General features: G+C 43.5%; 1 protein-coding gene across 3 annotated transcripts in view; it reads left to right on the top strand.

Annotated features, from left to right (window-relative positions):
- slc6a6 (solute carrier family 6 (neurotransmitter transporter, taurine), member 6) overlaps positions 1–23,639 on the top strand; it is a 34,220-nt gene that overhangs the window by 8,188 nt on the left and 2,393 nt on the right. For 2 of the 3 annotated variants that reach the window (XM_014134772.2, XM_014134771.2), the window contains exons 2-13: positions 2,206–2,435; positions 2,672–2,806; positions 6,743–6,977; positions 8,327–8,459; positions 13,383–13,517; positions 15,926–16,029; positions 16,174–16,298; positions 18,559–18,671; positions 20,875–21,012; positions 21,747–21,849; positions 22,783–22,883; positions 23,462–23,632. In XM_014134772.2, coding sequence (XP_013990247.2) covers positions 2,207–2,435; positions 2,672–2,806; positions 6,743–6,977; positions 8,327–8,459; positions 13,383–13,517; positions 15,926–16,029; positions 16,174–16,298; positions 18,559–18,671; positions 20,875–21,012; positions 21,747–21,849; positions 22,783–22,883; positions 23,462–23,632 — 1,722 coding nt within the window. In that variant the 5' untranslated portion in view covers position 2,206. 3 annotated transcript variants of the gene reach the window in all.

Raw genomic sequence — 23,639 nt, 5'->3', positions numbered from 1 at the left:
TCTGTAAGGTCCCTCAGTCGAGCAGTGAATTTCAAACACAGATTCAACCACAAAGACCAGGGAGGTTTTCCAACGCCTCGCAAAGAAGGGCACCTATTGGTAGATGGGTAAAAAAAGAAGACATTGAATATCCCTTGGTGCGTGGTGCAGTTATTAATTACACTCTGTATGGTGTATCAATACACCCAGTCACTACGAAGATACAGGAATCCTTCTTAACTCAGTTGCTGGAAAGAAAGGAAACTACTCAGGGATTTCACCTTGAGGTAAATGGTGACTTTTAAACAGTTACAGAGTTTAAGGGCTGTGATAGGAGAACAGTGAGGATGGATTGTAGTTACTCCAATTGACCGAGTGAAAATAAGGAAGCCTGTACAGAATATTACAAAGCATGTATCCTGTTTGCAACAAGGCACAAAAGTAATACTGCAAAAAATGTGGCAAAGCAATTCACTTTTTGCCCTGAATACAAAGTGTTAAGTTTGGGGCAAGTACAATACAACACATTACTGAGTACCACTCTCCATATTTTCAAGCATAGTGGTGGCTGCATCATATAATGGGTATGCTTGTAATTGTAATAAAGGACTGGGTCGTTTTTCTGGATAAAAATGGAGCACAGGCAAAATCCTGCTTCAGTCTGCTTTCCACCAGATACTGGGAGATGAATTTGCCTTTCAGCAGGACAACAACCTAAAACAAAAGGCCAAATCTACACTGGAGTTTCTTACCAAGAAGACAGTGAATGTTCCTGAGTGTCCGAGTTACAGTTTTGAATGAAGTCTACTTGAAAATCTATGGCAAGACCTGAAAATGGGAAAATAATGGGCAAATGTTTCACAATCCTGGTGTTAAAAGCTCTTGGAGACTTACCCAGAAAGACTCACAGCAGTAATCATTGCCAAAGTGTTGACTTAGGGGTGTGAATACTTATTTAAAAAAAATGTACAACAATTTCTTAAACATGTTTTGACTTTGTCATTATGGGGTATTGTGTAGATGGGTGAGAGAAAAACATTATATATGTAATCCATTTTGAATTCAGGCTGTAACGCAACAAAATATTGAATACGTCTTGGAGTATGAATACTTTCTGAAAGCACTGTATCTTCTCTAAGTTTGCTTTTAGCATTAGGACAATTATTTGGCAGTGATTCTGGTTACATATTTATGGTGGATATCATGAGTTAGTCAGTGTTGTAGTTGTTTAATAAATTATTTTTAGTCTATACGTGGTCTGAAAGGCATACGGTATATCCTGTTCAAAATATTTTCTTTCCTTCGATGACAATGTACCCACCTTGAAGGGAAGAGTAGGCTGTTGCTTCTCCTTGTATTTGTGTTCTTCAAGTATTGTTCGAGCTGCATTACCAGCAGACCTGTGTATTTGAGTGGTACTTAAAATACTATTTCTGTGCATTTGAGTATTTTCAAATACACAGCCCAAAATAAGTACTTTTATTTGAGTATTTGAATGGTTATTTGTAAAATAGTCTGCCGAATTGTATTTGGCAGTATGTTGAATACTTATTTCAAATACTGTTTTCAAATACCTGGGTTAAATGCATGGGAGTGTATTTGAGTCAGTGTATATTAGTTTTTCATATACTTTCCAAGTGTATTTCCAAATACACTAAAATATTAAACTACTTTTCAAATAAAATATATCTGAATACTTACTTTGAATGTATGTGAAAGCAATTGAGCTATTTGACATATTATTTGAACCCAGGTCTGATTACCAGGACATGTCTCAATATGATGTCCCTGGTTAATTAATGGTTACAAAATTATACATAATCAACATTTCTTATATTATGCACATAGAAATTATATTTGTACAGTGCAAGTGAAGAGATTATTCAACCCAGAGAGATGTGCAATGCAAGATGGAATGTATATCCAATGTGAAGTGAATAAAAGAGAACTGTGGCGAGGAGGAAGCCATACAGTGACTCCTGTAGCAGTTCTCATTGCAGGCTCTATACTGACACATAGCTGTATCACTGTATCACGCCATGCCTGACTATACAGCACGTGAGAGACCCTCATCTTGCTAATGCGCCGTCCTATCTCTGCCTTATCCGGCTCACGTCTCTCTCTCTTCCTGTTCATCTCTCTCTATCTCTCTCGCTCTCTCTCTCGCTTTCTCTAATTCTCTCTCTCTTTCCTTGTCCTTGTCCTCTCTCCTCTCAACCTCTATAGCATGGCACAGAAAGAGAAACTCCAATGTCTGAAGGATTTCCACAAGGACACGCTGAAGCCTTCGCCAGGGAAGAGCCCGGGCACGCGGCCGGAGGACGAGGCAGAGGGCAAGCCCATCCAGAGGGAGAAGTGGGCCAGCAAGCTAGACTTTATCTTGTCCGTGGCCGGAGGCTTTGTCGGTTTAGGGAACGTGTGGCGCTTCCCGTACCTCTGCTATAAGAATGGTGGAGGTAGGCATTCAAATGAACATGGGCCCTTTCTCCATACAGACAGGTCTTAAAGTTGGGGGTCACTCAAGTTTGATAATAGTTTTCAGGAACCTATAAAAAAACTCAAGTCAGAGACTGCAATTACAGGATTTTGATTTGTGAAATGGCTGTGGGTGAGCACATACTGTAGACCCTGACATTTGTAGGCTAACTGTCTGTTCCCTTTCCCTCCCTCTCTCTTCCTCTCCTCCACCCAGGTGCGTTTCTCATTCCCTACACCATCTTCCTGTTTGGTGGAGGCCTGCCGGTGTTCTTCCTGGAGGTGGCTCTGGGCCAGTATACCTCTGAGGGAGGCATCACCTGCTGGGAAAAACTCTGCCCCATCTTCACTGGTGAGTCACCACACTGCTTCCCATTATCCTAATACCATTCTCCCCTATTGCCATTAAGGCCGGTCGTCATCAGGGAAAGTAGGCAGGGAAAGGAGGTTGTGTAAGCCTTCTTGGACATGTACTGTAGGTGGTAACGTCAGCGACTGACAGAGGGATTAGCGAAGAGCCTAAACACAGTTTCCATTAGCGTTGCTCAGGCGGGGCGCCAAAACTGCTTTGTGCCTGCTTAGTGCCTTGTCCCATCGCAGAAAAAAAACCCTACTGAAAATAATTATGTTACCAGCCCTTGATCTAGCCTCGATGTTATTCACGTCCTGCTTTAAAAAAACAACGAATTCCAGTGACAACTACTGCAGTAGTTCTGTTTTTCTGACTGCTCTTGCGAAACTCCCTAGCAGCGACCAACAGCACTGGTTGTGCTGTTGGTCTGTGGGTTGCTAGACTCAGTGCACAGACATTGAGTTCTGCTGAGGTCTCCCTCCCTGTGTTCTGATGGGTAATTGGACCATAGATACTTCTTTCATTAGCATGCTCTGTGATGTGTAAAATACGTTATTCAGCATAGCTGTGGAGCAGACTGGTCCCAGATATGAATGTGTTTCAGCCAACTTTCTCTGACTGTGTTTTTTACATGCATAAGGATTTAGCTAAAGCACACAGTGCTGCTGATCTGCGACCAGGTTAGTTGAGGATTGCCTCATTTGCATTGGAGCCTGGAGTGGACGTAATCAAACACCAAACATTGAACACTCTAAAAGGCGCTGCATGGTCAATCCGATGTCTTCATTGGCCGTGCAGCATTTACGGTGATACTGCCTCTGCAGAAGTCAGGGCATTCACACTTCTTGTGCTTTGCGGAGCAGCGCAGAGCTGTTGAGCAGAGCTGTTGTGAAGGAAGTAGTCAAGGAAGTGAGTTTGTGTTTATACAGGACCTCCCGCCCCCACCTACCGTCAACCAATCATGTCAATGAGGAGGTATACAGAGTTATACGGAGCCTTCAGTATTGTTACAACATTTGGGAGGCACACGGCAATGCAGTACGGAGCTCAATTTGGCCTCTGCTTGCCTCTGGAGGCTCCGCAATTGCCACACCCTCCATACGGAGCCTTCGACCACATCGGATCAAGCATAAATTGGCTTTTAGACTGGCCTATTTTTTTGTACTTGTGGCAGCTAAGTACATACATGCACAAGCACATGTATTTTCAGCCTTGGTTGTGTAAAGTAGTGCTGAGTTCTGTGTTACCATGGCAACAGAGGAGGTTAGAGCGAGTTGCCTAGCAATGGGATCTGCCCCAAAATGATAAATATCTCATGCAGTGGATCAGCAAAGAAACACTTTTTTTTCATGAAATGATGGACGGTGTAGGTCTTGGCAGCAGGGGGCCACCTGTTTTGTTTGTCAGCACCACAGATATGTTATCGGATATTACTGTAGCATGATGTCGTTATTACAGTCCTGGCGTCACGGTTTGGCACTCTAACGTATCTCCTTATCAGTCAGGGTCCTGCCATAGGTTTACACTGTGATATGCTACTGGCAGACCAGTTGTAACATGTAGACCAGTAGGTAGAGAGACAGCTCCCAGCCATAAGCTGCTATTCCATGAAGCCGGGAGCGGCAGGTAGAAACAGACAGCTGAAAACTGGGGGTGCAGCCAATCATCAGCATCTGTTGATGTGCTTGAATATTCAAGGAGTGCTGAGGCAGCTGCCTAATTGACTGGCGGGTTGTGTGAACTGGCACACACACGCAGGTGTGCATGCACACACACACACACACACACATACACACATACACACACACACACACACACACACACACACACACACACACACACACACACACACACACACACACACACACACACACACACACACACACACACACTCACTTGCGCACACACACTCACACGTGCGCAAACACACACACGCACATGCGCGCGCACACTTTTGTTTACCCACATATAGACTAGAGAGTGACAGATGCCCAAAGGTGGCCTATAGGCCGGCTGCCATTGTCCCTCTTAGTGTTTTATCACACCTACAGAAGGCCTGCCCTGCCTCACCCACCACACACACAACCCTGACTGGCGGAGGTAACACCACTTTACAAATAGATCAGAGGAGTGGAAGACTACAGGGGATTTCTGTGACTAAAGTCATTATTACCAGAGTTAGTACACTCAAGCCAGGGAAACATCCTCTCTTTGAAATAGGAGTGTTGAGTTGTGAACATCCGAGTCAGTGGATTGGTTTCTAATGATTTTATAGACATAAATTTAGTCAAAAGGCACTAGGTCAGTACTGTTCACTGAAGTGCTTCAGCTCCAATGTTGGCTTTACTTAGTTTAGTTTACAAGGGTATTCAGTGACACATATTGAAGCCCCTATGGCACTGTTCTGCTACAGTAAATGCATTGAAGGGTTTGATTCCAATATACGATAAACGGCAATTGAAATGAATGGTCCTTTCTCTGTGTATCAATTATGGCTGTTGTCGTACTTTCAAAACATTTGCTTTAGAATGTTTTTTTTTGCATAACGCAATATCCGACAGTCTTGTTTCATACAAAAACGTGTTATATCCAGAGCTGTGTTTAGAGAGCAGGGACATCGGTGTTTCTGCATTATGATGTATTTACATGACACTACAACATTTTATGGCAGCCAAGTTAGCACCCCATTAACATTACACAAGGAATTGTAAAAATAAATGCTATGTAGCCTAACTGAATGTCTAGAATTATTTTTTTAAATGCTAAAAGTTAGCCCAACTCTCTAAATATATGGCTCTGGCTATATCCACTGTCCAGATGTGCTGAACCTTCCAAATGGTTTTAGCTGCTGGCGCAAAAGTGAGCAATTTAGCGAATCATTGTCATTATATTTGTCTGTTCAGTCGTAAGTTGTATTATATATTTGTATATTATATATTATTGATATTATTATATGTATATTATTATGAAGTGTATATAATCAAACTCAAAATCTTCCCTTGATTTATCCTAACGAAACAAACCTGTAAAAACCCTATAAAATTGTTCCAAAAGTTGCTTAAATGTCCAAAAAGAAAAGGTACTTTCCATACACTGTTCACTCTCTGATACAATAAATTGGATATGTGATAGGGTATTTGCATTATATAGTTTAAACAAATTATTTTAATGTGTTTATTTATGTATCGATACTTTATTACATGTGGGGGCAGCAGGTTGCCTGGCGGGTTAGAGCGTTGGGCCAGTAACCGAAAGGTTGCTGGATGGAATCCCAGAGCTGACAAGGTAAAAATCTATCGTTCTGCCCCTGAGCAAGGCAGTTAACCCACTGTTCCCCAGGCGCCGATGACGTGGATGATGATTAAGGCAGCCCCCGGCACCTCTCTGATTCAGTGGGGTTGGGTTAAATGCAGAAGATACATTTCAGTTGAATGCATTCAGTTGTACAACTGACTAGGTATCCCCTTTTCCCTAATTGTTTAAAACCCAATCAAGATACTTTTTCTATTGCAGTTCTGTTGTTTGGGGTGGTTACATAGCATTTTGCCACAAAACATGATTATTTGTCTCCCTAAAATAAAATTACCTTGCAATATATTTTAAACAAAATCATAGGTGTCTTTTCACAAGCCCATTAATCGGTAACATGAAAAAAGAATAGCTTGATCTCTTTCACAAGATGTGTTTTTAATTAATAAACATTTCAATTTATCAACATTTTTTTTTTAAATGTATATATCGCGTTTTGGAATGAAACTCTTGTGGTTTCACAATTTAGTTGTAGGTCATCAATTTTTCATGGTGGTTTCATCATGGCTGTGACTTATTCCAAGAACACTACTTCTCTGTTTACTCCCAAGCTTCTGCACTGGTTTACTGATATAATAAAGAATCAATCCGGTATTGGTTTTAATGAATTATTTCTCTTCTCTGTAGGTATTGGCTATGCCTCTATCGTGATCGTCTCTCTCCTGAACATCTACTACATAGTGATTCTAGCCTGGGGACTCTACTACCTATTCCAGTGCTTTCAGCCGGAGCTGCCCTGGGCCAAATGCAATCAGCCGTGGAACACAGACCGGTGTGTAGAGGACACATTCCGCAAGAACAAGACCCTGATGTTGGCTGCCAATATCACCAACTTCACCTCCCCCGTCACTGAGTTCTGGGAGTGAGTACTCACCGTCTGACAGCTGGGTTGACTCTGTACTGACACACACACACACACACACACACACACACGAACACACACACACACACACACACACACACACACACACACACACACACACACACACACACACACACACACACACACACACACACACGCACGTGAACACAGACAGGTTTACAATGTCAAAAACAAACTCAAATATAAACAGTACAGATACCGTGCCTCTTCCTTGTTTGCTGTAAACTTATGTTTGAATGGGCAACATTTCCAAGAAATCCCCCCTCTATCATGAGGTTGATTCTATCTTTAAATTAGATCATTTCACTGTACTATATTTGGATCAAGGGGTATTATCCTTTTCCTTTACTCTTAAAAGTCCTGCCAAAGTTGTATTCTCTTGGGAAGCCACAACCACTTAACTTCAAATCACAATTTAGGTTAAGATGATGCTTATTAACATTTGGCCAACACAAAATCCAGCGTAGATGATATCTACTTTCTACCAGAGTCATATATACTGAGTTTACAAAACATTAAGAACACCTGCTCTTTCCATGACATAGACTGACCAGGTGAATCCAGGTGAATGCTATGATCCCTTGTTCATTTCATTTTTTTATCCACTTCAATCAGTGTAGATGAAGGGGAGGAAATAGGTTAAGCCTTGAGACTATTGAGACATGGATTGTGTATATATGTGCCATTCAGGGGGTGAATGGGCAAGACAAAATATGTAAGTGCCTTTGAACGGAGTATGGTAGTCTCACCGGTTTGTGTCAAGAACTGCAACGTTGCTTGGTTTTCATGCTCAACAGTTTTCCATGTGTGTCAATAATGGTCCACCACCCAAAGGACATCCAGCCATCTTGACACAACTATGGGAAGCATTGGCGTCAACATGGGCTAGCATCCTTGTGGAACGCTTTTTGACACCTTGTAGAGTCCATGCCCCAGCGAATTGAGGCTGTTCCACAGAAATAGAACACATAGAATGAAAATACATTCTGCCGTATTCTCTCAAAATTGTCTCAGGGCACAGTTCATTCAGGTCCAGGGTGAGCTAGAGCAGAGGAGGGTTGGTGAAAACTAGACCTCACAGACACACTATTACCGTCACATCATGTGGATGTTTGCTTTTCACTGCTGTTGATGTAACCTCTGTTGGCATGAAACCTTGGACAGGACCCACAGGAATTATGACATGTCACACTTGCCCTACTTTTAAAATGTTTTTGTAGAGTGGAAAATGTACTGTACTGTATCGTTCAGGGGTCTACATAAGCCTACAGTTCTGTCCCATCAGAACAGTCATTAACCTGGATGCTGTCTGCCCCCTCTCTCCTAAGACGCAATGTGCTGAGCATCTCCTCTGGAATTGATGACATCGGGCCACTGAAGTGGGACCTAGCCCTGTGTCTCCTGGCAGTGTGGATTGTCTGCTTCTTCTGCATCTGGAAGGGAGTCAAGTCCACTGGGAAGGTGGGTAGTAGCATGATGTGGTTGTTATCAGGCTTGTTTGTAGTCTCTTAAAAAGTGTGTTTACAGATGTCGGATCTAAATTTGATCACCCTGTTGCAGGACAACTTTACTACGAAAAATGTATCAACCCCTACAATTATAATCCACATAATATTTCACATTTCCTGTTGCTGCAGAATTATTTTCCTGCTGGTGCAAACTGGCTCAGGTTAGTATCCTACATCTGTATGTATACACCCAAAAAAGGGAATTACTTAATATGTATTGTCTGCTCCCTAAGGGCATTAACCTGGGTGCTAGGTGTTTTTTGTTGTAGCCAACTTGTCTCTATCACTGACAAAGCAGTAACGGTCTGTTGATGATTGCAGAAACAGGCAGGTTAGTCTGATTAAGGACCATGAGTTACTGTACTGTACATTAGGTTTTGGCCAGACTCAATGCTGACAGTGTGTTAGTGTGCAGTACAGTACAGCAGATCCCTCAGAGCTCTGTCTGTCTGTCAATGGAGTGGGACAGTCACTGGGCTGTGTCCAACACTGATTACTGAACCACTTAAAGGACCACTGTGGCTTGTTGGGAGACCGATCAACTGTCTATTTGGTGAACTGTTATGGAAATACCTAATTCGTGGTTTCAGCTCTGTACAAAACACAGACCATTATGGTAAACAGTTGCATATCCAGCATTAAATCAAATCAAATTTTATTGGTCACATACTACACATGGTTAGCAGATGTTAATGCGAGTGTAGCGAAATGCTTGTGCTTCTAGTTCCGACAGTGGAGTAATATCTAACAAGTAATCTAACAATTTCCCAACAAGTACCTAAAACACACATCTCTAAAGTGAATGAGAATCTGTACATATAAATATATGGATGAGCAATGGCCAAGGCAAGGTGCAATAGATGGTATAAAATACAGCCTTGCCTATGCCGCTCGGCCATCGCTCATCCATATATTTATATGTACATACTTTCATTCACCCCTTTAGATTTGTGTGTATTAGGTAGTTGGTGGGGAATTGTTAGATTACTTGTTAGATTTGTGTGTATTAGGTAGTTGTTGGGAATTGTTAGATATTACTTGTTAGATATTACTGCACTGTTGGAACTAGAAACACAAGCATTTCGCTACACTCGCATTAACATCTGCTAACCATGTGTATGTGACCAATACAATTTGATTTGATTTTACGGTATATACATTTGATATGAGTAATGTAGGATGTGTAAACATTATTAAAGAGGCATTATTTAAAGTGAAATTGTTTAAAGTGACTAGTGATCCATTTATTAAAGTGTCCAGTGATTGGGTCTCAATGTAGGCAGCAGCCTCTCTGAGTTAGGGATCGCTGTTTAGCACTCTGATGGCCTTGAGATAGAAGCTGTTTTTCAGTCTCTCAGTCCCAGCTTTGATGCACCTGTACTGACCTCGCCTTCTGGATGGTAGCGGTGTAAACAGGCAGTGGCTCAGGTGGTTGTTGTCCTTGATGATCTTTTTGGCCTTCCTGTGACATCGGGTGCTGTAGGTGTCATGGATGCGTTGTGCAGTCTGCACCCCCCTCTGGAGAGCCTTGCGGTTGAGGGCGGTGCAGTTGCCGTACCAGGCTGTGATACAGCCCGCCAAGATAATCTCGATTGTGCATCTGTAAAAGTTTGTCAGGTTTTTGGTGACGAGCCAAATTTCTTCAGCCTCCTGAGGTTGAAAAGGCGCTGTTGTGCCTTCTTCACCTCACTGTCTGTGTGGGTGGACCATTCAAGTTTGTCTGTGATGTGTACGCTGAGGAACTTAACATTTTCCACCTTCTCCACTGCTGTCCCTTCGATGTGGATAGAGGGGTGCTCCCTCTGCTGTTTCCTGAAGTCCACGATCTCCTTTGTTTTGTTGACGTTGAGTTAGAGGTTGTTTTCCTGACACCACACTCCGAGTGCCCTCACCTCCTCTGTGTAGGCTGTCTCGTCGTTGTTCGTAATCAAGCCCACTACTGTTGTGTCATCTGCAAACTTGATGATTGAGTTGGAGGCCTGCATGGCCACGCAGTCATGGGTGAACAGGGAGTACAGGAGGGGCCTGAGCACGCACCCTTGTGGGGCCCCAGTGTTGAGGGTCAGCGAAGTGGAGATGTTGTTTCCTACCTTCACCACCTGGGGGCGGCCCATTAGAAAGTCCAGGACCCAATTGCACAAGGCGGTGTTGAGACCCAGGGCCTCCAGCTTGATGATGAGCTTGTAGGGTACTATGTTGTTGACTGCTGAGCTGTAGTCAATGATTAGCTTTCTTACATAGGTATTCCTCTTGTCCAGATGGGATAGGGCAGTGTGCAGTGTGATGGCGATTGCATCGTCTGTGGACCTGTTGGGGTGGTATGCAAACTGTAGTGGGTCTTTGGGTGTCCGTTAAGGTGGAGGTGATATGATCCTTGACTAGTCTCTCAAAGCACTTCATGATGACAGAAGTGAGTGCTACTGGACGGTAGTCATTTAGTTCAGTTATCTTGGGTACAGGAACAATGGTGGCCATCTTGAAGCATGTGGAGACAGCAGACTGGGATAGGGAGCGATTGAATATGTCCGTAAACACACCAGCCAGCTGGTTTGCACATGCTCTGAGGAAGCAGCTAGGGATGTCGACCTGGGCCAGCAGCCTTGCGAGGGTTAACACGTTTAAATATTTTACTCACGTCGGCCGTGGAGAAGGAGGGTGGGGGCGCAGTCCTTGTTAGCGGGCCGCGACGGTGTCACTGTATTATCCTCAAAGCGGGCAAAGGTGTTTAGTTTGTCTGGAAGCATGCGGTCGGTGTCCGTGACGTGGCTGGTTTTCATTTTGTAGTCTGTGATTTCCTGTAGACCTTGCCACATACGTCTTGTGTCTGCGCCGTTGAATTTCGACTCCACTTTGTCCCTGTACCGGAATTTCGCTTGTTTGATTGCCTTGAAGGGGGAATAACTACACTGTTTATATTCAGCTATATTCCCAGACCTCTTTCCATGGTTAAATGAGGTGGTTCGCACTTTCAGTTTTGTGCAAATGCTGCCATCCATCCACGGTTTCTGGTTATGGTAGGTTTTAATAGTCACAGTGGGTACAACATCTCCATTGCACTTCTTTATAAACTCACTCACCGAGCCAGCGTGTAGACCGATGTTGTTTTCTGAGGCTGACTGGAACATATCCCAGTCCGCGTGATCAAAACATTCTTGAAGCGTGGATTCCGATTGGTCAGACCAGCGTTGAATGGTTCTAGTCACTGGTACATCTTGATTGAGTTTCTGCCTATAAGACGTTGGGAGCAAGGAGCACGTTAGGAGCATCATTGTGGTCGGATTTGCAGAAGGGAGGGCGGGGGAGGGCTTTGTATGCATCGCGGAAGTTAGAGTAGCAATGGTCAAGTGTATTACCCCCGCGTGTACTGCAATCAATATGCTGATAGAATTTAGGCAGCCTTGTTCTCAAATTTGCTTTGTTAAAATCCCCAGCTACAATAAATGCAGTCTCAGGATATATGGTTTCCAGTTTACATAGAGTCCAGTGAAGTTCCTTGAGGGCCATCTTGGTGTCTGCTTGAGGGGGAATGAACACAGCTGTGACGATAACTGATGAGAATTCTCTTGGGAGGTAATATGGCCGTCATTTGATTGTAAGGAATTCTAGGTCGGTGAGCAGGACTTGAGTTCCTGTATGTTGTTATGATTACACCATGAGTCGTTAATCATGAAGCATACACCCCCGCCCTTCCTCTTCCCAGAGAGGTGTTTATCTCTGTCGGCGCGGTGCATGGAGAAGCACGGTGGCTGAACCGATTCCGACAACATATCCAGAGAGAGCCATGTTTCCGTGAAACAGAGAATGTTACAATCTTTGATGTCTTTCTGGAAGGCAACACTTGCTCGAATTTCATCTACCTTGTTGTCAAGAGAATGGACATTGGCGAATAGTATACTCGGGAGTGGTGGGCGATGTGCATGTCTATGGGGCCTGACCAGGAGGTCGCTCCGTCTGCCCCTTCTGCGGCGCCGTTGTTTTGGGTCGGCTTCTGGGATTAGATACATTGTCCTGAGTGGTGGTCCAAATAGAGGATCCGCTTCGGGAAAGTTGTATTCCTGGTCGTAATGTTGGTAAGTTGATGTCGCTCTTACATCCAATAGTTCTTCCCGGCTATATGTAATAAGATTTAAGATTTCCTGGGGTAACAATGTAAGAAATAATACATTAAAAAACGAAATACTGTGTAGTTTCCTATGGACTCGAAGCGAGGCAACCATCACTGTCGGCGCCATTTTGAATTGTTCATTACCAGATCTTAACAAGGGAGTGGCTTAAATCTACACTGTAAATGGCTGGCATTATTACCATGTAATACATATTCTTATCCCCACACACCTAGAGCAAACACAGAGCTCTACAGGTCACCTGGTTATGTTATGGAGGCCACTACTTATATGACGGCAGCTGTTATTTCAGTTAAAAGGCTATTGTAAAGTATATTTCCATGCACTCACTCCAGCTGAAAACACCTCACACAATGCAATCCACAACAGTCAACTATCTTTGTGCAGTTGTGTCCTTCTGTATATTCCATGCTCCCTTTCCTATCTGTTTAAACAATTTTTTCCCCTAGCAAAAACCATTCCATTCTGTAAAATGGCCAACTGCGCCACCTTTTATATTTTGAAACCTTGGCTTCAGTTGATGGTCTATCTCTGGAGCCCTAAGGAGTGGGTAGAAGTTACCCCCAACCTAACCCCTGACACAGGATCAGATATTTCTTCATCCCTTTAAGAATTGGGGGGTATGGTAATCTAATCCTAGATCTGTAGTTGGGGGTAACTTCTACCTCAAGCATCCTCTCCAAGTTCCATTCTGTTATGAAACCTTAAATCAGCTAATAAATATATAATTGTCTCTTATCTGTTTTCTCTAGGTGGTGTATATCACAGCAACTTTCCCTTTCGTCATGCTTATTGTGCTGCTGGTGCGTGGAGTGACTCTGCCAGGGGCGTCCGAAGGGATCAAATTCTATCTCTACCCCAACCTGACCCGCCTACAGGATCCAGAGGTAGGAGCCATAACTCTTACCCAAACCCTCATCCCCACCCCTCTACCCATCTTCCCTGTCTCTGTGCAATCCCCTCCGCCTGCCCCCAATGACATGACTACACATATCCCCTTTCAGCATCAATGCATATCTGTTTACTTACACGTCTATCAGGGCCTCTCACTGACATCTTGTAACGATCGTCGTCGGGTGACGAGGAAGCGGACCAAAACGCAGCTGGGAGTGAACACATGTTTATTCTTTACACTTGAAATAAACACGTAACAAAATCAAGAAAATGCCGATACGTTACTTGCTCAAACACAAAGAGACAACATAGAAAACAAACCCAGGAAAAATACCCAACATGACACACCCTGACCCAAAATACCCGAGTTCACCTGGTCAGGGCGTGACACATCTCTACATCATAAAGTAATCTGGACTGCGGATAAGGAACCGGTACACAGCCTTGGTTAGGGCTGGTTGAATTATTAGTGACACTATAATCTTTGAGAGAACATGTACTCACAATGCAAGACTCACTAGAACTCTCCAACCATCCAGGTTTATGACATACACCACCTGACTCATCGAACATCTCATTCCAAAATCATGGGCATTAATGTGGAGTTGGTCCCCCCTTTGCTGCTATAACAACCTCCTCTCCTTTGGGAAGGCTTTCCACTAGATGTTGGAACATTGCTGTGGGGACTTGCTTCCATTCAGCCACAAGAGCATTAGTGGGGTCAGGCACTGATGTTGGGTGATTAGGCCTGGCTCACAGTCGGCGTTCCAATTCATCCCAGTCAAGTTCTTCCACACCGATCTTGACAAACCATTTCTGAATGTTCCTCGCTTTGTGCACGGGGGCATTGTCATGCTGAAACAGGAAAGGGCCTTCCCAAAACTGTTGTCACAAAGTTGGAAGCACAGAATCATATAGAATATCATTGTATGCTGTGGTGTTAAGATTTCTCTTCACTGGAACTAAGGGGCCTGGCTCGAACCTTGAGAAACAGCCCCAGACCATTATTCCTCCTCCACCAAACTTTACAGTAGACATTGTGCATTCAGGCAGGTAGCGTTCTCCTGGCATCCGCCAAACCCAGATTCGTCCATCGAACTGCCAGATGGTGAAGCGTGATTCACCAGTCCAGAGTCCAATGGCGGCGAACTTTACACCACTTTAGCCGATGCTTGGCATTGCGTATGGTGATCTTAGACTTGTGTGCGGCTGCTCGGCCATGAAAAATCATTTCATGAAGCTCCCGGAGAACAGTTGTGCTGACCTTGATTCCAGAGGCAGTTTGGAATTCGGTAGTGAGTGTTGCATCGAGGACAGACGATATTTACGCGCTTCGACAGTCAGCGGTTCAGTTCTGTGAGCTTCTGTGGCCCACCACTTCGCGGCTGAGCCATTGCTGTTCGTAAACATTTCCACTTCACAATAACAGCACTTAAAGTTGACCAGGGCAGCTCTAGAAGGGCAGACATTTGATAACTGACTTGTTGGAAAGGTGGCATCCTATGACGGTGCTACGTTGAAATTCACTGAACTCTTCAGTAAGGCCATTCTACTGACAATGTTTGTCTATGGAGATTGCATGGTTTTGTGCTCAATTTTATACACCTGTCAGCAACAGTTAAGGCTGAAAAAGCCAAATCCACTAATTTGAAGGGGTGTCCACATACATGTTTGTGTATATATATTTATATCGTGTAATTCAATTAGCTCACTGCTGGAGTTAAATGATTTTAGCAAAAATAGGGTTGACGCTTAGGAAAGAGATAAGATGTGTTTCTCTGTTGGTCCCAGTGCAATCTATGGACAAACTGAGGGCATGAAAGCATATAAGATTTAACTATGCCTGGTGGACCTGGAAAGTTCCATGACAATCATTCTGCAACATCGTTGTTTTACAATGAGATTAGAGCCGCTTTTTTGTTACATGCTTTGAGCTGGAAAGCCAAAAGGTACTTTTGTTGGATAAATTAGATTTGCAACATGGTTTCCCATGTGGTCTTTTTGATTTCCAATGTTACAACAAAAGCCTTGCTTTGATTAAGATGTTCAGTTTTGATGGAAATTTTCCTTTTTATCCCCCAATTTTGAGAGTGCACTGAAGAGCAATTCAGTGCCCTCAATTTGATTTGAGCTCGCAACATGTTTAATCAAGTAGTTATGTGTCTTAGCCTCAGTAGCTTAGTTACTTGTACGTTTGATCAGACGCAGAAGGAAAAGGTCATAGTAAAATGCTTTAAGTGCGTTAATCAAATTGAATGTCAAATCTCATTGCTTATTAGGTTAATCTAACCCAATTATGTCCCAACAAAGATGAAAAAGGTTGCTGGCCATGTGACCAGAAGTGTATGATGAATGGCGAAGTGAGCCGCCTGGTATCATGTTGTTGCCGTTGTTGTCTCAGGTGTGGATCGACGCAGGAACCCAGATATTCTTCTCCTACGCCATCTGTCTGGGGGCTATGACGTCCCTTGGGAGCTACAACAAGTACAAATACAACTGCTACAGGTGAGCTTCGTTGTCATGGTGACGGGGGACTGCTGTAGTAGTAGAGAGAGCAACTCGTGTCAAAGGCGGTTGCGTAAGAAAGAAATGGGAACTTCGGTTCCGTCTGTGTAAATTAACATCCTCCATGACATATGTGTGACATAGGGACTGTTTGCTGCTGGGAGGCCTGAACAGCGGTACCAGTTTTGTGTCTGGCTTCGCAATATTTTCCGTCCTGGGCTTCATGGCACAAGAGCAAGGGGTGGACATTGCCGATGTGGCAGAGTCAGGTATGAGGGTCAAAGGTCAACAGTGAACGTAGCAGTGATGGTGGGCACTGCTAACGAACAAAGCAGATGATTGGAAAGTTTTTTTTTTAACGATTTAGCCAATAAGTCACCCAGATTTGAAAGAGGGGAAAAACTAAAATGCGTAATTTGAAAAGATAAGTTTTGGAAACGGCAATGCTGAAATGTAGAGGTATCGGCAATTGGACACTCCTTGAATAAAGGCCTGAAAGAAACAGAATTGTTGCTTTTTCTATGCTGTGTTTTCCACAGCGAATTTGGCTCTGGTTGAGCACTGTGCCGTGTGTCTGAGCTACCATGTAAAGCTGGGTTAAATAAAGAGCCACTCTATAAAACCACACTCATAATCACAGCTATACTCTACCATTCACAGTCACCTGGGCTCAAAGGCACCAGGTGCACCAATGTTCCGCTCTAGGGTTTATAATCTATTTATAATATTTATGTTTATTTAAAAAATCATTACATCTTATGGTGAGGGGTCATTGGCAAGTGTGGATTGAATTTATATAATTAAGAAATTGTTTACAGTCACTATAATGTGCAATAAGCCAAAATAAAATAAGCCAATTCTGTTCCAATTAAATTGTTATCATTTATGTTGGGTAATACAGTAGACTGCTCACAACCAGTGAAATAGTTGTGGAAAACGACAGTGCCAAGTATTGTAATGTAACTGTAATGTTAAGTACTGTACTGCATTGAGCTGTGGATCACTGAGGTGGCTTTAGTTAAGCGGTTCTGTTTCTGCCCACCTTGATATTGTATTTTATGTGGATTCCGAAGGAGATGCATCTTCTTTCAGCATGCTCACTCTGTCCAGTTCAGTGTTGCTATTGTTCCTTCCTTGACAACAACCTGGTTCAGAGAGAAACTGTTTCCATGTACTTTAACTTGAATTAGTAAGAGGAGAGAATTATATTGTACTGTGACTGTTATAGCTGTGTCTGCTGTGTTTGTCAATTGGAATGATTGAAAATCAATGTCTGATTATTTTTTTGTTGTTGCTATAATTCATGCATATTTATTGGAAAAGGATTAACTTGAAAAATAGGTCATATTTTCTTACGGTTACAGTAAATGTAAATTGTTGTGGATAACAGTAAATAATGACAAATGTGAGGTCTAACTAAATCTGTGCAATACTTTATTGTGTTGGATGGACTTGCAAGAGTTAATGATATATAGTTTGTTGAGTTCAGTTTCCTGTCTGTTTGTATATGTTCAAGTGCCTTTCAAAATCCTGTTGAATTAGCTTATGCTTTTGAGCAAATCGCTATCTGCTTTGTCAGTATTTGTTTAGCAAGTAAACTAATGTAGGATGCTAGAGTCACACAGCATATAGCAGACACTTAGTGGATAGTTCCTCAACCTATCCAGTCCTTACAGAACAGAAACACATAGCATATACCAAAGGTTTATCACTTAGTCTCTTCCAGTCCTGTAACATTAGCATTCCAGATACTTTGGATGTCTTTAGTTTAATGTTTTTATCCCCCCTCATACCGTCCAAGCTCAAATTAGACGGGTTGGTTAATTCTCTTCCCTCTCTTTCTCCCCTTCTCCCCCCTTCCCCTCTCCTCTCCCCCTTCTCCCCCCTTCCCCTCTCCTCTCCCCCTTCTCTCCCCTTCCCCTCTCGTTCCCCCTTCTCCCCCCTTCCCCTCTCTTTCTCCCCTTCTCCCCCTTCCCCTCTCGTTCCCCCTTCTCCCCCTTCCCCTCTCGTTCCCCCCTTCTCCCCCCTTCCCCTCTCGTTCCCCCTTCTCCCCCTTCCCCTCTCCTCTCCCCCTTCTCCCCCCTTCCCCTCTCGTTCCCCCTTCTCCCCCCTTCCCCTCTCCTCTCCCCCTTCTCCCCCCTTCCCCTCTCGTTCCCCCTTCTCCCCCTTCCCCTCTCGTTCCCCCTTCTCCCCCCTTCCCCTCTCCTCTCCCCCTTCTCCCCCTTCCCCTCTCGTTCCCCCTTCTCCCCCCTTCCCCTCTCCTCTCCCCCTTCTCCCCCCTTCCCCTCTCTTTCTCCCCTTCTCCCCCTTCCCCTCTCGTTCCCCCTTCTCCCCCCTTCCCCTCTCGTTCCCCCTTCTCCCCCCTTCCCCTCTCGTTCCCCCTTCTCCCCCCTTCCCCTCTCTTTCTCCCCTTCTCCCCCTTCCCCTCTCGTTCCCCCTTCTCCCCCCTTCCCCTCTCGTTCCCCCTTCTCCCCCCTTCCCCTCTCGTTCCCCCTTCTCCCCCCTTCCCCTCTCTTCTCCCCCTTCTAGGTCCTGGCCTGGCCTTCATTGCCTACCCTAAGGCTGTGTCCATGATGCCCTATCCCACGTTCTGGGCCATCCTATTCTTCATCATGCTTCTGCTACTGGGCCTCGACAGTCAGGTCAGTACTAAACCAATAGCTAGCATACATTACTATTGGTAGTGGTACGTACCACAGTACGTGACAGTACATGTCCCTAGTTATAAGGACCTTGTAACAATGTGTATCTACACTGTAATTACAATACGTTGTTAGTGTATCTACACTGTAATTAAAATACGTTAGTATATCTACACTGTAATTACAATATGTTGTTAGTGTATCTACACTGTAATTACAATATGTTGTTAGTGTATCTACACTGTAATTAAAATACGTTAGTATATCTACACTGTAATTACAATATGTTGTTAGTGTATCTACACTGTAATTAAAATACGTTAGTATATCTACACTGTAATTACAATATGTGGTTAGTGTATCTACACTGTAATTACAATATAGTGTATCCACACTGTAATTACAATATAGTGTATCTACACTGTAATTACAATATGTCGTTAGAGTATCTACACTGTAATTACATCATGTTGTTAGTGTATCTACACTGTAATTACAATATGCCTATGTATTTACAGTACCATGTAAATATATAGGAAGTAGGTACCTATACAGAAGTGTAAAGTGGTACCTTTTCGATTGGTATAGTTCCTTTGAGGACCCCAGTACAGTAGTCAGTTTTGCTCCAAATGGAGCACAGGGCTGCAGTCAGGTCAGTCATTGGTATAAAAGAGATTGTGTGTCTGATCAACATCAACGACCTCTGGTTTCAAATAACTTCCAGACAAGAAAGGCGACCCAACACGTTTCACAGCAGGCAGTATTTTTAACCAGTGTTTTCCCAGAGTGGACTCTACTACTATGTCAAAACAGCTGTTACATCTTGAAGGCTTGAACGCAAATAGTAAACCATTTTTGTAAAAGTGTGTGAACCAGTAATAAATTAATCTCTGAACGCATAGTAATTTAGTAGGTAGAACCTAACAGTCTAGCCCTATAGCCTTCCTCTGAGGTGTCCCTGCAGCCCAGAGTCCCGGGGCGTTGATTAAGATGAACGGAGGCATGGCCAGGGAGACAACACAGGAGTGGCATCAGTGGGGTTCTCTCACTATCACATTTCCAGCTTCCAAGTGTAATTTTACTCTGTGCTAAGTCAGCCCTCCTCATGCCCAATGATATATCTCAGCCAAACAGGAGATCGGGATGATGGTCCAAACTTGAAATAAATACTTGTGCTTCTAGCACTACTATTTCCATGGGCAAAATGAGCAGGAGAGTGGCCGTCATTCTTGACCATACATTTTACGCAGATTAGAGGTGCTGAATACAGTATTGTTTCATTGCTCGTATGCCATAGTTATGAGGAGAGGGCTTGTTGTAAGATGTGGGGGAAAAAACTGTTTTCAGTGTATGCTGAATAACAAAGTCTATTTCACTAAATCAGAGTAGTGTGACTCCAGATACATTTACTGTGACGACAACAGCACTGCCAATTAAATAATTCAGCCCATGACAAGACAACTGGAGTAGTTTGAAGTGGATAGGGTTTCCATGAAGAATAGACTGGAGAAAGAGAGGGAGGGAGGGGGAGGGCGAGAGAGAGGTTGAGAGTGGGAGACAGTCAGTTTTGTTTTGCATGAACAAACCAATAGGAGGCCTTCCCAAGAGAAGCCTTGTTTAGAATGTCTCATTACTGCACAACAGAGACAGCAGTCATTCTCTAGTCTAGTCTAATCAGCGGTTTGAGGAGAAAGAAAAGTGAACATATAGAGAGGCAGACATTACTTTTTGTTAAGCTTTCGACAGACCACTGAGAAATGAAATTGGTTCCAGGCTGCACATTTTTTAAGTGTTTCCATATTCCTGTACGCTGACTTTACAGAACATGACCAGGTGAAAGCTATTGTCCCTTATTGATGTCACTTCTTAAATCCACTTCAATCAGTGTAGATGAAGGGGAGTGTGAATGGGCAAGACCAAAGAGTTCAGTGCCTTTGCACGGGGTATAGTAGTAGGTGCCACGTGGACCGGTTTGAGTGGGCCAAGAACTGCAACGCTGCTGGATTTTTCATGCTCAACAGTTTCTCAGGGTATTTGCTCATATGAGATCCAGGGCTATAAATATAGGTTGTTACTTTATAATGTATTTATTTAGTATTCATGTTTTTGTAATAAGGCCTAAAAGCAATATCAATTATAGTGGTAATGGATGTCAGAGTTCTGTGGGACATTAAGGTTGATGTGTTGCTTTCTGTCTCCCCAGTTTGTGGAGGTGGAAGGACAGATCACCTCCCTGGTCGATCTGTATCCAGCCGCCCTAAGGACGGGTTATCGCCGCGAGATCTTTATAGCTGTAATGTGCTGCATAAGCTATCTTTTGGGACTTACCATGGTAACGAAAGTAAGTACACCAACAGCACTTTAACGTATCTCTATGCACGACATGTTGTTTTTACCTTACATGTAAGACACATTGACATACTACGATTAGTGGCAGGTAGCCTAGTGGTAAGAGCATTGGGCTAGTAACCAAAAGGGTTGCTGGATCGAATCCCAGAGCTCAATCCCAGTTCTGCCACTGAACAAGGCACCAGGGAACATTGGGTTAACTGCCTTGTTCAGTGGCAGAACAACAGATTTTTACCTTGTAAATAAGAATTTGTTCTTAACTGACTTGCCTAGTTAAATACAATTTTAAAAAATCGCTTCTGAGACCTTTGGAATTAAATTATGTTCACATACAGAAACATCTCAATATAAGCTAACGATACACACTGTCGTTTCTACTACACACACTTCAGGTTAACTTATAAGATAACATCACAATAGTTTTTCCACATACTTTGCCAATGTCACAATTTTGCGACCAAATATGGGGTTTCTACTAACGACCTCTCATATCACATCCTGTGTGCTTGACATCACGAATGGAACAATTTGGAATGCTATGTTCCAGTTAACTTTACTTCAATTATACCTCACATCTCACCACCTGTTGAACTCTCCTTTCATTGGCCCAGCGCCCGCATTCTGATGTATCAACCTCCTCCACTTTTTCCTACCCATGCCCACCCCATCGCTCTCCCTTTCTGTATTTCTCTCTCACTCTCTTTTTGTTATGTGCTTTCTTTTCAGGGTGGCATGTATGTGTTTCAACTCTTTGACTACTATGCAGCCAGTGGTGTGTGCCTTTTGTGGGTTGCATTCTTTGAATGTATTGCTGTAGCCTGGGTTTATGGTAAGTTTTTTGTTGTTGCCCTTTTTGCCAAATAAAGTGTGTAGCCTACATTTAGGGAACACATGTTAAGATACTGTGTTTTTAAAGTGTTAAACAAAAACAATAACACATGAGTTATGACCTTGCTTGGGGTAAAATGTAAACAATAACCTTGTTTCCTTTCACGCCAATCGTAAATCACTTGAATTGGCTTTTACGCACGGCCCATTGGCTTCTATTGAAGGCAAATGACTAAGAACTATGCCGCCTCATCACAATGACCTTTATAATGAAGAGGTGAACAGGAGCACAACGACCCAGCTGCCATTCCTAGAGGTGTTTTTAGTAACGCTGTTATAGCCATTATTAAGAGAGCAAGCATGCCGGTATTGCTAAGAATAGCTTATCATGCAATGGCACATAGGCCATAACAGGGGTTGTCTGTCATTGCTGAGTGGAACCTGTTCCTAGTTTTGTAACAGTTAACAGTAAACTAGGGCTGGATTCAATCTGTATCACGGAAGTATCGCAGAAGGTCATTTCCGATTGAGCTGACGTATGCAGCGTTTACCGTGAATGCAGTCTCCGCTAAGGTGGGAACATTGCCCTTAAATTTAAATCGAGCAAAAGTGCAGCTCTTCCTTGATACTTCTGCAATACGGATTGAATCCAGCCCCTACAGAGAGATTGTTTATGCCATAATATGTGACTTCATGGAAAAGCCGACAGGTAGATTAGGGTGTTTGTAGAGGCTATGATGGCTCCACATCCTGTACTGTAGCTCTTGTCATTGGTCTAGAGATGAAGAGATACTGATTCTGTTTTAAGTTAATACATCACCCTGATGTTTCACCTTGAGAAAATGCTCAGGTTTTATATGATGGTTACCTTTATTGTATAGGAGACTAGGAGTGTGTCCCTTACAACCAGTCTGTTCTTCTGTCTGGTTGACAGGCGCTGATAATTTCTATGATGCAATTGAAGACATGATTGGCTACCGACCAAACCCATGGATGAAATGGAGCTGGACCTTCATCACTCCCGTCCTCTGTGCGGTGAGTATTCAACAGCCCAACACTGTTACAGCATGTTCAACAGCCCAACACTGTTACAGCATGTTCAACAGCCCAACACTGTTACAGCATGTTCAACAGCCCAACACTGTTACAGCATGTTCAACAGCCCAACACTGTTACAGCATGTTCAACAGCCCAACACTGTTACAGCATGTTCAACAGCTCAACATTGTTACAGCATGTTCAACAGCCCAACACTGTTACAGCATGTTCAACAGCTCAACACTGTTACAGCATGTTCAACAGCCCAACACTGTTACAGCATGTTCAACAGCCCAACACTGTTACAGCATGTTCAACAGCCCAACACTGTTACAGCATGTTCAACAGCCCAACACTGTTACAAAGTGTTAAACAGCCCAACACTATTACAGTGTGATCAATAGCCCAACACTGTTACAAAGTGTTCAACAGCCTGTTACAGTGTGATCAATAGCCCAACACTGTTGTGTTGTGGTTCTGAAAACATGAGGAACCTCTTGGATCAGAGTGATGATGTACTGTTGAATGTCTCCGTGAGGGACCATGTCCTAAACCATTTTTCTTGTTGTTCCCAGGGTTGTTTTATCTTCTCATTGGTGAAGTACAAGCCACTGACCTATAACAAGGTGTATGAGTACCCAGACTGGTCCATCGGCCTGGGCTGGTCTCTGGCCCTGGCCTCCATGATCTGCATCCCCATGGTAATGGTCATCAAGATCCTCCAGTCCGACGGCCCGCTCATCGAGGTACGCA

The sequence above is a fragment of the Salmo salar genome, chromosome ssa13, assembly GCF_905237065.1.
Source record: "Salmo salar chromosome ssa13, Ssal_v3.1, whole genome shotgun sequence".
NCBI lineage: Eukaryota > Metazoa > Chordata > Actinopteri > Salmoniformes > Salmonidae > Salmo > Salmo salar.
The sequence above is the reverse complement of the archived record's forward strand: the minus strand, read 5'-3'. Positions and strand labels throughout refer to the sequence as shown.